Source organism: Papio anubis, chromosome 7 (assembly GCF_008728515.1).
Source record: "Papio anubis isolate 15944 chromosome 7, Panubis1.0, whole genome shotgun sequence".
NCBI lineage: Eukaryota > Metazoa > Chordata > Mammalia > Primates > Cercopithecidae > Papio > Papio anubis.
In genome coordinates this window covers 54,715,637-54,731,186 of record NC_044982.1, presented here as the reverse complement: position 1 = coordinate 54,731,186, position 15,550 = coordinate 54,715,637, and the positions used below count along the sequence as shown (strand labels likewise).

The 15,550-nt window shown below is 36.2% G+C and overlaps 1 protein-coding gene across 9 annotated transcripts in view; it reads left to right on the top strand.

The window, feature by feature from the left end:
- The window catches only part of FRMD6 (FERM domain containing 6), a 79,398-nt gene that overhangs the window by 47,123 nt on the left and 16,725 nt on the right, over positions 1-15,550 (top strand). For 7 of the 9 annotated variants that reach the window (XM_003901789.3, XM_031668110.1, XM_031668109.1 and 4 more), the window contains 6 exons: positions 2,805-2,908; positions 3,907-3,983; positions 6,144-6,330; positions 9,460-9,615; positions 12,912-12,977; positions 13,816-13,884. In XM_003901789.3, coding sequence (XP_003901838.1) covers positions 2,805-2,908; positions 3,907-3,983; positions 6,144-6,330; positions 9,460-9,615; positions 12,912-12,977; positions 13,816-13,884 — 659 coding nt within the window. Of the gene's footprint in view, positions 1-2,804; positions 2,909-2,954; positions 3,782-3,906; positions 3,984-6,143; positions 6,331-9,459; positions 9,616-12,911; positions 12,978-13,815; positions 13,885-15,550 lie in introns of those variants that run through there. The other 2 variants (XM_003901788.2, XM_009211536.4) reach the window with 2 other exon arrangements.

The following is a 15,550-nucleotide window of genomic DNA, read 5'->3' as shown; positions in this document are numbered from 1 at the left end:
AGTCTTAGATGGATTTAGCCAACTATCCCTGAGGAAATGACATCTTATAGCTGTAACTTAAATTGGGCATATTGTTATAAAACTGTGGTTGTCAAAATACCCATGGGCTGATCTTCATTTTTAGTGTAGATGTAGTCTTTATGTTTTTAATCTCAATTTCTGTGTATTTTTTTTTTTTTACAATATTTAGGATTTTAGGCATGTATTTGTTACAGTCTGAACTTAAAAATTGATTCCTCTTTAAGAATCTCGATTCCTTCTATGTGTTTGCTCTTCCATGTTTTAATGAAGCAAGCTCGATTTTTGTTTCCTTGCATTCAGGGAGTAGCTGGAACTCTTAGGAAAGTAATTTAATTTGTTTTATAATTTTTGACTTTAAACTGACTTCTCTTTTCATTTTCTCTTGCTATTAACTATATAGTATCACAAAGTAATTATTAATTTAATCTTATTTTGTATTTTTCTCTCTTACCCCTTCTCTTTTTTCCAGTCAGACTATATGACTCGGAAATATCGGGTCAGTTTCTTCTATATTCTTTATGAGGAGAAGATTTTTAAGTAAAGGACTTCATATAAGCTTTCTTCTCTCATAATACCTTAGAGTTAAATTTCTGGGACTTCTCTAAAGCCATTTATTATAAGCTTTCTTCCTTCAAATGATATTTTTAAATTTCTCTAGTTTAGTCTTCTATGTATCTTTGCTCATTTTGTCAAGAAGAATTTTTTTTGGTGCGGTGTATTTAATTCTATCTTATACTTGAATATGGTAAATTTAAAGGCTTAAGATGTCTTGGAAATCTGGTCAATACAATAACATGCTTATACCTGCCAAGTTGGAAAGTATATCAGTATAAAGTTGGTCAGCTGATAAACAAGGCCCCTTTCCCCGAAAATGTAAACTGTTTTCAGTTGCCTTTTTAGGAGAGGCTAAAGAGCATGGAGCAGGCAACACATCAGGACATTGTGAATCAGCCCTTTGCTCTTCAGTTTCTTCCTGTGGTAGTTAAAACAATAAAACACAGTTGCCAAGCTCCATCCTTCCGTTAGTGCATACTTCAGTCATTCTTTCAGGGAAGAGTCTGAGAGCCATAAGAGGCTCTAGAGATTCTAAGTAACTTTTAGTATTCCATGCTCAAGGTTAATTCTTCTTACTACAACTACTGCTAAATCCTTGTTGTTCAACAAATCAGTCCAATAAAACCAGTTTATAGCTTCCTTAGGTTTCAAACTAATTTTTAAGATGTCCTTTTTAAAAAAGAGATAATAGTATGGTGAAAGAACATTGGAACAGGAATCAGTTGACCTGGTTCTAATTCCAGTTCTACCACTAACTAGCAGTGTGGCTTTGGACATGCCACTTGACTTCCCTCAATGTCAGTTTTTTCATGTCAAATGGAAATTACTACTCCACCGGCTTTGCAGGATTAATGTGTGTTGAGAATTCTTAAGGTATAAATCTCTGGTCAAACTGTAGGTGGCAGAGGTATAGTGGCAGTTTAGAAATATATGTATGTACTATTATGGTGAACAGTTTTAATTCTATTCATTATGTTGCTTCTTTAGATGGGAACTCAAGCCAAACACAAATCAGTTTCGACAGGAAGATTGTCTGGTCTTGTCTATTTCATGTTTAATCAGTGATATGAGATGGGAGATAGTGTTAGTTGACCTAATTAACTGGATTTAAGTAGCTATTCCTTTTTTTGTCTCTGGAATCTCTTTCCTAACCCTTTCATTAAAATTGGTTAACTTAATGTCATTTATAACTGAGTAACTTTACCCTTCCTATTTTCTTCTGGCATGTTTCCAGTCAAATCCCAGTATTCAGCTTGGAGTCAAAGTGTAGCAAAGTGTGCACATCTTTGGAGTAGTCAAAGAGACACACTTCCAGAACAGGTACATTTTTATGCAGAGCTTTCCGTGAAGATGTCTCCTTAGTGACAGAATAAAAGGAATCTAGAAAAGACTTAAAACTTTGTACAATATAGGAATGCCAAAGACTTCTTTTGTGAAATATCTTTCTCTTTTAAAAGATTATCTTTGGGACATATGAAAATGTTTGTTTTCTACCAGCTTCTTTTCACGTGTTTAGATCACTTTAACATAGGTTTTAGCAGTCTTATTTTCTGTTCACCTTATGAGCATCATCCGCTGGAAGGGATATTTTGGCATTCATACTTGTTTTTCATAAAATTTTTCTTCTCTTTTCCATGCAACTGATCCCAAAGGCAGTGTGAGTAAGGGCTTATCATTTTGTAATGCTGTGTTTTGCTGTGTGTGGAACACAGACAAGAAATAGTCTTAAAGAGTAGTCTTCACAAAATGTGGGTCAGACTTCTCACTTGAAAATGAACTGATATCATCAGTGTTTTCTAATTTCTTACATGGCAATTAAGACGGTGTTTCTGCCATGCTTTATTATTTTGTACCTATGAGAGCAGTCTTCTTTGAGCTGAACGAAAGCATGTTTTCTTAAGACTAACACCCACAGTGATAGAAGTTAGATTATAAGTCATAATGACCCTAGAAACCAAGTAAAAGCAGAATTTGGCAACTAAGATTTCTTCTAAATATTATATACTTTAATAGTATGTGTTCTGTATTGCAAAAGCAAAATAATTCACAAGTATCTCATTAATGTCTAGTTCACAGGACCTTTTATCTCTTTGGGTTTTCTAATATGTGAATTCAGACTACATTCACACATCTTGAGGCTTTAAAAGAAACTTGTTTCTTTCTATATTTTTTTCTTTTAAAAATCTTTAGCATCTGGTCTTTTTTTTTTTTTTTTTTTTGATGTACAGATAATGAACATGTGTATATGGAGATGTCACAAAAGCTTTACAAATATTGTCCAAAAGAATGGAAGAAAGAGGCCAGCAAGGTACGACAATACGAAGTCACTTGGGTGAGATTACATTTATAAGCAAAATTATTTTGATTTTTTAAAAAAATGTTTATTTTAGCTGTTGTACATTAGAAGAAAACTGTAAGCAATACTTTATATAGTAGAAAATGGGAAAAGAAAATTATAAGTTCTAAAGTGTCACATTAATCAAGTATTAATAGCTTATAGCAAATAATAAATAGAATCTGGATTATCTATTAAATAATGTTGGATAATAACTTTAATAATCTTGGAATAATGCTTTGAAATGAAAAGTATGGCAAAATTATTTGCTCTTCTCTTATGGCTATGCTAGGTGTCAAAATTGCTGTTCTAGAAGTTATTACTAATTTTTAAATCTACTTTTACTGTACTTGCATTTAATGCTTTGTCTATTCATTATGCTGGTGCTTTATTTCACAAACATTAATTTCCTTTACATGAGAGAAATTAATAGAGAATTCACTTCGTGTTTCCAGAACCTCCCTAGTAAGTCAGGAATAGTAATCCTAGGTCCTCTAATTTGTATTTAAGAAGTCTTGGAATAAACTAGAAGGCTACTTCAAAGCCAGCTACAAAGTAAAGAACATGAATGTCTAAATAAACAAACAGCATATTAGAATTTGCTATGTGGAATGTCAGAGGAACAAGAGAACATTTGTAATAAGGAGCAAATGGTCACCACAGGGAACAGAGCTGAGCGAGGAGCTGGATCTCAGCTAGAAATTTCCACTGGCATTTATTTTTATCTTCCCTTATGTTGTCATTGGCATTACAGTGAATGAAAATCAGATAGAGCGTGCCCTGTTTTGCTTCATAACTTCCTAATTTTATATGAACCTGGTATCTATATAGGATGACTGTCTACCTACTACAAGTCCCCACTCATTATAAGTAAATAAAACCTATCAGTGATTAAAAAGTATCTTGCAAATAATAATTGTATTTTGGTTGCTTTTGAAACCCATTTTCAAAGTAACTAGAAATAGCTTGATTTTTGTGTGTGCTTTTGTTTTTAGGGTATCGACCAATTCGGGCCTCCTATGATCATCCACTTCCGTGTGCAGTACTATGTGGAAAATGGCAGATTGATCAGGTAAGAGGACGGGGAGAGATTTCCCACCTTCCCTCCCCAACCCCCCGCCGTATCACTTTTTCTAACATACCAAATAAGTTACTTGTGTTTATTCTTTGTCTACACCTGTTAGGATATAAACTCTGTAGGAGCAGCAATTTCTTTCTTTTTAATCTTTTTGTACACTGGTATATTCTCAGTCCCTAAAAGAGAGATACAATAGGCATTCAGTAAATACTTTTAAATGAATGAATGTTAGACTATTGATGAAAATATTAACAGTGTCATTGGCCCACATTTTCTCCACTCCACGTTTTCATAAACAGATCAGTCTCCAAAAATATGCTTATTTCAAGAAGAAACTAGCACTTTGGTGAAGAGTGAGGAGATTGATTAAAAGATTATGTTCTTTTTCAGTGGTAAGGTGGGAGTGGGTCAGAAGCAGGAACTCTCCTATAAAAGTGGATGGGTGTTTATATATGCTGTTTTCTTTTCATGTGTGGGGTCTTGCTTATATTCTTGGCAGTAGCTTTAAACCAAGATTAAGCCCAGTGAAGCTATCCTATCAGAATCTTAGGTGCAGTTTGACAAGGGCAGGTAATTGATTCTTTTTCTGGAGGTGTGTGCATGAACAGTAGTAGGCTCAGGATAAATTCAGAATTCACCATTTCTGAAGCTCAGTCTGTATAGGAGGATTTAGTGCTAGAAACTTTCAGAGGTGATTTCTTGGCCAATAGAAAATACTAGAAATATGAACTCTGTTTTGCTTATATATTTTTAAACTTTGAGAAGCTCCATGTGAAAGAAAACAAAATACATTTGGCTAGTGAGTTATATGTAAAATTAGCTCTTGATATTTTTATCAATGCCAGATGCAAATTAAAAAGTAAAAAAATTAGCCCATAAGGATTTTTTTTAAAAGACTAAGATACTTTATTAGTTATGTTCTCAGTTTACATACAATTTTTATTTATTTTACCTGGTAAGTGTGGCATGACCTGGAAAGAAGGAATATATATATTTAACAAATAGTTAACCCCCTGGGGCTAAGTTTTGATGTATCCGTATACTTCTGCCCCTTTTTCCCAGGCATGAACCAGTCCGGACCATCTGTGGTTGGCATTATAAAAAGAAGTGCTGTGAAAAGTACTCTGTCCTAAGGGGGGAAAAATTACATAAATGCTTTATTTTTAAGCTCTTTCTACTTAAACATGGTCTTAGTTTAAATAAACCCATATGTGTTTTCTACTAATGATATCAGCTATGAATCTCAGGTAAACATTTAACCTGAAATAATGTAGAGGCAAATGAGCTCATTAAAATATGTACACACACGTTTTTACTTTGATCACAAAAGCATCCTATTTGCTAGTAAATATTTTTTGGAGCTTTTACCATGTTTTCCCCAGTCAACATTTCTTAACGTATTTAATGGTGACTGTATTTATTTCTGATCTCACCAAATTGTAATGAGTGTGCCCTGTTAGTATTTCCTTTTGTGGGGAGTATTATAATGGTCATGACATGTGCCTATAAAAACGTAATGCCAATAACGTAACTTTCACTTAATAAAAAAACCTCAAAAAGAAGATTTAAGGAAAGCATTCATTTCCTCTTGGAGAAGCTTTAAAAAAGGAAAAGAACACCTTTGTTAAGCAAATTTTTTTCCAGAAGAGTATATATGCAAATACTTATAAAGGGCCTTAAAGTATTTGTAGTGTGTTCAGTTAAAAAATAATAAAAAGAACAGCAAAACACTGAAGCAGGATTGCTCCTCAGATTTTTCCTTATTTATGTCACGTGTGCAGCATCATTGTAGCAAAATCAGTACAGATAACACATATCTAGCTTCTATTCTAACACTTGCTCGGTGAAATAGTTACCATTTTAGAGTAGAATGATTCAGAACTTTTTCTTCTCTGAACGAATCAAATGCTGTAAGCCTTAGGAAATGTTATTTTTGTTGTCTGGATAGTGTGACTTGGGGTTCTGACCCCCTGCAACCTCAGTGAGGCAGCTATCAGATGTTAGCTACAACCGCTCCCTTTTCAATGAGGTGGGAGGGAGGAGCAGGAACAGAAGGGCTCCTGTCACCAGATGGAGAGCAGGATTTGGGTTTTGTTTACATGTCATTGGATTGTTCCATGAAAATGTGAGTTCTGTTTTCTCTTATTTTCCTAGTGACAGAGCAGCAAGATACTATTATTACTGGCACCTGAGAAAACAAGTTCTTCATTCTCAGTGTGTGCTCCGAGAAGAGGCCTACTTCCTGCTGGCAGCCTTTGCCCTGCAGGCTGATCTTGGGAACTTCAAAAGGAATAAGCACTATGGAAAATACTTCGAGCCAGAGGCTTACTTCCCATCTTGGGTAAGCACTGTTTTCAAATTTGAAAGAGTGTTTTCCTTCGGCATTTCTAGTTCGTAGTGTTGCTACTCATACTCTTTAAGAAATGGGAACACAGATGTTCTGTGGCTAAATTCTTCGTGTTGCCCAGATATTTAACACTTAAAAACGTGGCGCACATCATGTCTTCATGTACTCAGTCTTTTTGTGGTGAATGGGGAAGAGGATTGCCATCCATCCTGATAATACGGTGGAGCTTGGAATTTGCCAGCCTCCTTTTGGCATTGACATGTCCTTGACCTTCTTGCCTACTCTTACTGAGGCAGAATTTTCTCCCTTTGAAGGCAGAAAAACATAACTCTTTAAAAAGTAAGATTATCCCTCACTTTCCTTTGCTGAGAGAACAAGTATGTCAACTTCCGGCTCCGGCCTTCATGTCCTCCACTCTTGGGAGAGCAACTAACCCCTTCTTTCAGCAAGAAAATGTGGGTTATTCCAACGTGAACTGTCTCAGCTGCCCTTTGTCTACTCTACCCTGTCTGTTTCTCTCCCCATCCTTCCTCCAGGTCTATGCTATATTTTCTCTCTCTTCTGTATCATTAGCCCCTCCCCAAACTAACTCTTCTTCAGTGAGGACATACAAAACATGTTTGGTTCTCACTCACCCATCCTCGAGAAAGAAAGGCGGAGGGAAAGAAGAGCTACTACTCTTGCCTTGCCTTCTCAGTAAAGCGTCTTGAAAAGGTATTGTGTATTTGATTTTTTCAGCTTCTTTGCTTCCCACAAGTGTTCCTCAAGCCATTTCCATCTGCCTTCTTTCCCCATCAGTCCACTCATGGTGTTGCCCGTTAGTTTGTTTTATATCAATATAGTAATGAAGTAAAAAATTAAATGTATACTACTTTTGCTTTATATTGACACCAGTTGCTTTATATTGACATATCCAGTAGACTCTTTTCACTAAATTTTGCTGCTGTACCTGACACTTAACCACTCGCATCTTGGGAGATCTCATCCAGATTAATGCTTTTAACGATCACCTACGTGAAGGCAAGTCCCAAATCTGTTTCTCTTCGCTTTATCCATAAGGTAGCTGTTTACCCATAGGCCCTTCAAACTCAAGATGTCTTAAATCAGATTCATCTTCTTGCCACCTCAGTTCTACGTATTCCTACCTCTGAGTACATGAGAGTCATACGGAACTCTGCGTTATCACCATTCCTTCTCCCTGTCCTGTCCCATCAACTGAAACACCCTGTAATGTATGTGCTTGAGTACCAATCACCCAGCTTAAGAAATGAAATTCTCTTCTATTTTTGTTGCCATTAGCCTTCCTAAATGTCCATTGCCTCCTCTTCCTGTCTTAGTTCCTACTGTTTCTAGGTTCCTGTTCTCAGCAGTACTGTTGCAGAAGCTTGTCCCTGCTTTGGTCTTTACTCCACAGCTTGCAGATGAGATGATTTTGCTTCTGACTTAGACTTTCAGGGCCTCCTCCGTCACCTGTGGCGTGAAGCTCAGGCTCCCATGCATAACCTAGAAACTCTCCAGATTATAGTCCCTGCCAACCATTCCAGCTTCCTTTCTGGTTGTCCTGCATCTTGAACTTTAGGCTGTGGCAACATCCAGCCATTGGTACGTCTCCGTACTTACTGTGGTGTTTCATGCTTCGGGTCTGTCTTCTTGCAGTTCCTTTAGCCGGTGAAGCCCCTGTCTGTTTCACCTCGCTAACTCCTACTTATCCTCCGAGACTCTGCTCCTTCTGGGCAGACCATGTGGGTGCCCAGTGCTCAAGAAGAACCTGGGTATAGTGTTTTACATCTTATTTTAAAATGATTTATTTCTTGCTCCCAATAAACTGTTTCTTAGTGTGTTCTGAAAGATGGGCATAACCTTAACCTTTTCAATTTCATCAGCTCTTCATATTGAGGTACTCAGTAATTTTTTGTTGTGTGACTTACAGTCCTTTATTTGTTGGAGAGAAATCACAATGTCTGTCAAACTATTGCTGTCTGTAGCATGTTTGCATTCTCTGGTTGTCATCAGGTGCTCATTGAATATTGATTACTGAAATCCAGTTAGTATGCCAGGGCAACCAGTGTGCTAAGATACCAGTTTCCCCCACCCTTGGGATCGCCAAAACCATCTACTTTAGTGCCCTTACAAATACTATTTTCAGTGTGCTTTTGACCTGAGAAAAAGGTCAACAAATAACTGATTTAACTGATTACCATGTGAAAAGAACCTGGAAAGAAGAATCTGTAACTTGAGTTCTTAGCAGAACTTGACAACTGACTATTAATTCATCATATTTAATTCTTTGTAAAATATTCAATAGGAAGAAACAAAATATCAATATAAAGACATTTTAAAACCAAAAATTCTGTAATTTTAAAATTTTGATTATTTTGAGCATGATTCTTCTGCTCACATTGCATAAGTCCTTCCATCTATTGTATTCCTTATGGAATCAGCTAAGACTTTAATCAACACCTTTCTCTTAGCCTGCAGCTGCTGGATAGTATATATTTGACATCTGAAAGCCCAGAGTACTGTCTGATGAAAATCTAAGTCACAGTGAATCACAATGAATGTTTGAATGAAACGGTTTTCTCATAAATATTCCAACAGTGTTCATATCAGCCTCTTATGCAGGAACCAAAATTAGAGAATTTCTCCCAGTCCCCTGCCTTCTTTTGATTAGCATTTAGAACCTCCCACTCTGTGGCTGTAGTTTTCTTAAGAGTTCGGTAGGATCCAGAACCTGAAGATGTGCCTACTATAGATGTATTTCATGATACCAAGTATAAACTTGCAAGTATAAACAATTACGTGTACAAAATTATGAAAGTTTGTATAATTTTTTTTCTTGGTGACTTTAAAGCAAAGATAACTTATTTTTCCTATTTGTTGTGATTTTTCTTCTTAGGTATTCAGCAGTACAATTAAATTGACTCTATAGCTTCTAGTATTAGCTGATTCAGCCCAGCAACATAACAGATGGTGAAAACAGAATGAAAGTGGGAATTTTCTAATGGAAACCAACCAGTTTACATGGCTATTTTAGATTCTCATTCTTTCATCATTTTGGGGGTGGGGATAGAGCTTACATCTCTCCAACAAATGTTGCATTGCACACCCCTTGTATCCCAACAGGTTGTTTCCAAGAGGGGGAAAGACTACATCCTGAAGCACATTCCAAACATGCACAAAGATCAGTTTGCACTGACGGCTTCCGAAGCTCATCTTAAATATATCAAAGAGGCCGTCCGACTGGATGACGTCGCTGTTCATTACTACAGATTGTATAAGGTACGAAACGGCAACTAAGTCTTCAGCTTCTGAGAAAAAAAAAACATCATCTCCATAGGATTGAGAAGGAAAACCTTAGGATTTCATTTCCATTAAAAATTATTTCATTTTTTACACACTTCTAAAAGAGTTTCATTGAACTGCTTTTTGTTATTGCAGGTCAGTCTTGGAGGCCATGGTGGTTTTCCTCTGGCCTGGAAGCAGGATGGAATATTTTTTAATGGTTCTAATAGTGAGATGACAATTGGCTATAAAATGTTAATCTCACTTTTTCAGTGATTATGGCATTGTTCTTTCTCTCTTCCCCAAATCTGCTTTTCTGCTTTGGGGAATAGCATTTGCAACTTATTTGATAAATAATTTTTAATATTCCTCAAAGTGAAGCTATACCTGCATCGTATCCGTCAATTACAAGAACATTACCACAACAGGTAATGTTTATGGAGTCCTGTGTTTACTGGGCACACTTTATATTTTTTTAATCCTCATAACTTTACATGAAAGGTACTTTAATCTTTATTTTACAGACCGGGAAACTGAGGCCTAACGAGATTAAATGAATCACCTAAGATCACAAAACTAAATGGCAAAGCCAAGATTTAGTCAAGGCCTTCTTGATAACACAGGCTGTGTGCTTAAGGAACTGTATTACACATGTTCCTCACTCTTGGAAGTTACTCTCCTTTGTGTCCCGTGTATCTCTAGCCTCGTTTTTCCATTCTGGGGCAGAGGTCACACACCCAAATGACAACTGGGGCCATGCTCTGCAGGGAATCACTCACAGTACTCTATATCATCTTGTCTTCTCTTCCCCTCCTCCTCCTAACCCCTTTCACTATTCCCTAAGTGCCACTTTGCTGGCAAGAACTCCTGAATACCCATTTAAGTATTCAAACGTACATTCTCAAACCAAATGGATGAAGTGGTTAAGAGCACTGTCAGTTGAGCCTAACTGCCTGGGATTGAATCTCAGTTTGACTTCTTACTGTGTGACCTCGGGCAAGTTGCTTACTTAACCTCTGTGTACTTCAGTTTCCCCATAGTTAAAGGGGACAGCAACATACTTGCCTTTTAGGATTGCTGGATACTAAATGAATTGTTGGATGAAAAACTACTTAAAACAGTGCCCAGCACATGTTAAGCATGATGTTAAGTTTGCCGTTGTTACCATTGCCATTGTTAGTGTTATGCTTGTTATCTCTACTATGCCTTTTGTGGCAGGATTAGCATAGCTAAACCATTGGAAACTGGACTTTAGTTTGGATGTATTGCTCAGTAATCTTCTTAGCTGGTTCAGAAAACTTAAGGGACCAACTGATGTTTTTTCTATCTCTCTTCTGTGCCTAAGAGATGCATTATTAATGCCCCATCATCCTTGAAAGGCATAATTGAGTTCCATAAGATCTCTTTGGCTAAATTCCTAAAGGACTGAGTTGTCATTTTGTTTTTAGCCTTAAGAGATTTCATTTGTGACACCTCAGTTGACACGAGAAGATGCAAATAAATGACAGTTTTGATAATTAGTTTATATTTTAAAATGTATTAGAAGTATGAATTGGAAAGAGTAAGAATGTGGCTTTGGAATCAGATGTCAATTAGAAACCCTATGTCAGTACTTGCTATAGCTGGCATCCTAGGCAACTATAATCCTGAGCTGTCTATTAAGTGGGGATGATACAATATGCTTCACAAGGTTGGGAGGCTTCGGTGAGATAATGAATCTGAAATAATGAGGTGGAATACCTGGCACATTAGTGAGTGCTCAATAACCATTAATTGCTTTTTGCCTTATTTGCTGGGGAAGCTTGCTATTTTAAAGAATCCTATTAAGAAATAAGAATCTTTTATTGAAGTAGATATCCTCAATTTATCTTCTGTGTAAAACTTAATTTTCAAGTTTACTTAAAGTATGGAGCTTCTAAATTGCATAGAAAATGACTCTTATCTGCTGAAAACAAGATTTTTAATAAAAAGGTAACAGAATGAAGTGGGGAAAAAGATATTGGCTGATGCACAGTTTTTATTCTTTAGAGCAATTCAGTGGCAGCCGTTAAATCTGCTTCATTTAGGGGCTGCTCATAAACTGGAAATAAGGTAGACAAAGGACAAGGGAACATTCTGGGGAAAAAAAAAAACCATTTTGTGTCCCTGTTCCACCAGTATATACCTTATACTTGAAAACCAGCATTTTTACGAGCATAGCCTTATTCCAGAAAGCAGTCAGTACAGCCTTGAAAGCGAAATTGACCAAAACTCATATAATGATGGATTAGTTTCTCCTCTTAAAGCTTATACTATATGTGTCTTTGTTGATGTAAAAATATACTAGTTGGAAAGAAACAGCCTAAATAGTAGAAATGGGCTGTGTCTTACAGTTATAATGCCAGTGAGGATACATTTTGTAAAAATATTTCATCCCATGTTCCTGGGGAAACTGGCACTAAGCTTAAAAAGATCTGCATATTCATTGTGTTTGTTGAGAAATCTCATAATGAGAATATTTACTTAGTAATTTCATTTCTCTTCTATTTTGAACTTTATACACTATATATACTTATTACAGTTGAACACTTAAAGGATGTGGCTGAATTTTAAAGTACATTTTTAATTGTGGAGTTTCTTTTTCCCTTATGCTTGTTGTAGTTTATTTTCTACAGTTTATGGTTTAGCTGGTAGACTGTGTATCATATTGGCGAGTGATCATTGAACTTCTTAAAAATAAGTATTTCCAAACTAACTGAATACAAAGCTTGTACAACTTTATTATCCTCATGAGAGAGCCTTAAATATTTGGTCACTTGCCCCTAATTTTGACTTAAGAGCTGGAAGATGTGCCCAGTTTTAAACACACACAGTCTTATGCATCTCAGAGTATAACTATTACATTAGATTTAAGATTCTAACATCTGAGAACAGAGTAATTATGAGATAGAAGATTAAAAAAATCAAATGATGCAAAAGCAGCAAAAATAGCCTTGTTTACTGGAGTTTTCAATAACAAGTGTTTAGAATATTGTCAGATACAAAAGTGTATGTAATATAGTAAAAACACTAAACCTTTGAAATCTCAGAAATTTAAAAAGTAGAATATACCATTCTTGATTTAATATGTGCCCATGGTTTTCTTAATTCTTGTAGGAAACTAGGTATGTGGAAAGCCTTGAGCAAAGTTATTTTAAGTTCAAAACTTTTCAGTCCTGAATTTCAATCCTGAAATGTTTCTTTGGTGCTAAATTGTCCACTGTAGAAAAAATATATAGAAACATTTAATTTTCTATAAAATTCTATTCCTACAGGATAAAAGGGAAATTGAAGCTTCACTGACTCTTGGATTGACCATGCGGGGAATACAGATTTTTCAGGTTAGTAAATGAGAATTAAGTGTCAAATGCTGTCGGCCATGTCTTATGTTTACAGCATGCCTCTGTGGTCCTGCCATAGCTTCAGTAGTTCATTTTGGGCCACTGGCTGGTCATTTCCTATTTGTCTAGCACAGATGTGGATGATGTAGGATGGATGAAGTGACTCAGCCCTATTGTTGACAGTAATAAGTCCTCTATAACAGAAAACAGTAAGCCAAAGATTAGCCCAGGTTCATCACTAACAGATCATTAATATCCAAACATTTCTGTTTGTCTTTGTTTCTAGATATTCTTTTATCCTTTGGAGCATTTGTAAGTGGAAAGAAAAGCAACATTTTGATACTGTACCTGACCAGACATTTTAATTTCCGTTACACTTTTGTGATAAAACTTACCCCTTAAATAAGTAGTAACTTTAGCAGGTGGGACAGTGTTATCCTGCAGCCATCAAAAAGGGAGACAGATACCTCTCTCTGCAAGACACAGGAAAGTAAAAGCATGTCTTATCTTTGGCGTAGGCAAAATATCCAATTATGAAAGTCTGAGCACCTTACTGCATCTCTTGAATGCCTGGGTCCTTTGGACTTTTTATTTAAATTTAGGCATACGCCAGAAGGGAAAAGATTGCCTTAAAAGGGTTAGTTAATACAGTCACACAGGAACCAAAAGCCACAGAATCGTTATCACGAAATCTCTTAATTACTGTCTGTGTTTCTCCAAAGAGATATGGGGGCTTTTTTCAGATTTTAATTACTGTGTTTTGGTTTTCAGGGAAAGAAGTTAGAGCCAGTTTACAGTATCATTTTTCCCATTATCCATATGCATATTCTTTTCACAGAATTTAGATGAAGAGAAACAATTACTTTATGATTTCCCCTGGACAAATGTTGGAAAATTGGTGTTTGTGGTAAGTTTAAAATAACTGGCTTAAAAGAAAAGTCCCATTAATTACTTATTTTTGTGGTTTTTAATTTTTTTGTTTTTAAACAATATTGTCTTAGGCACAAAAGCTGCAATTTTTAAGAAGTTGACACTGAAGATAATTGGCTTTCTTGTATTTTAATGCATGTGCTATATATTCCGTTGTCACGCATATCAGTGGTGAAATTAAAATCAAAGAATCTTATAGTGAATAATCTTATAGCAAAAGAAGTTAGTAATTTTAATTTGTGTTTGGTCCCTAGCACATGTCCCTAAGTTATTCTAGTTGCAGAAGATATTTCATGTAGAGGTTAGCCAGTTCTTTTGAAAGTTACCTCTTTTGAACAAAGAATAAAGAATTATATAAAAAGAGGTTTATATTAATATTTGACTATTTAAAACTCATTATTTTAAAGAGAGGTCTACAGTTCTTAACGGGAAAGATACTCTTACAATATTGAGAATGATACATTTTCTTTTGTTAGAGCAACGCCTTGATTTTTCCCAAATATTTCTCTCTTTGCCAGTTATATCTATTTTTTTGGTAGGTTTCAAAGAATTAGAAATGTGTATATTTGGTCATAAAAAGTCATAGTTCTGGCTGGGCACAGTGGCTCAATCCTGTAATCCCAGCACTTTGGGAGGTCAAGGTGAGCAGATCACCAGAGGTCAGGAGTTCGAGACCAGCTTGGCCAACATGGTGAAATCCTGTCTCTACTAAAAATACAAAAATTATTTGGGCATGGTGGTGGGCACTTGTAATCCCAGCTACCCGGGAGACTGAGGCATGAGAATCGCTCAAACCTGAGAGGCGAAGGTTGCAGTGAGCCGAGACCACACCATTGCACTCCAGCCTGGGCAACAAGAGCACAACTCCGTCTCAAAAAAAAAAAAAAAAAAAAAAATTCATAATTCTGCTTTGTTCAGAAATTACTGAAAAAAATACGTGAAGAAAGGAAGATAAGGGTTTGTAGACATGGGCTTCTCTCCTGTAAGAAAGATGGCCTATGTAAATAAAGGGCTATATTGCAAATAGAATGTGGGCATTGACTCCACACTGCCCTGTAAGTCAAAAGATTTGTTTCTGACTTCACATTACTTTAATTACTTGGGCACAATTCAATCTGATTTCACTTTACTTATACTTACACGGGGCCTAACCTGTCTCCTCCTAACTGGCTCTTTTTTGTTTCAAGCTAATTGTGAAAGGATCTGAGCTGTTTGAAAATGAGCGAATTAAGACCCACTTGCCCCTTTCATGTCCCAAATTAAGTTATAATAAAGTACATTTATGAAATTGAGGGTTTTTTAGGGTCTTGGACTTGGTGCTTACTGAATCTATTTGTGTATTGCCCTTATCCGAGGACCTTTTTTGCCTCATCCTCCTCCTCTGGGAGATTTTTGACTCAGGGGGTGTGGAGTAGAGATGAGGAATCTATTTTGACAAGTTTCTCAGATGATGCTTCGTGCAGCCAACTCAGCCCTGTCTAGCTGTATGACCTTGAGCAAGTTACATAAACTCTGTGCCTTGCTTTCATTCTAAAATGTGGATAATTAACTCTCTCCCTTGACTTGCTGTGAGGATCAAATGAGTGGATACATGCTTAGTGCTCAAAAAATGTCAGTTGTTACTATTTCAGTATTGGGATCCA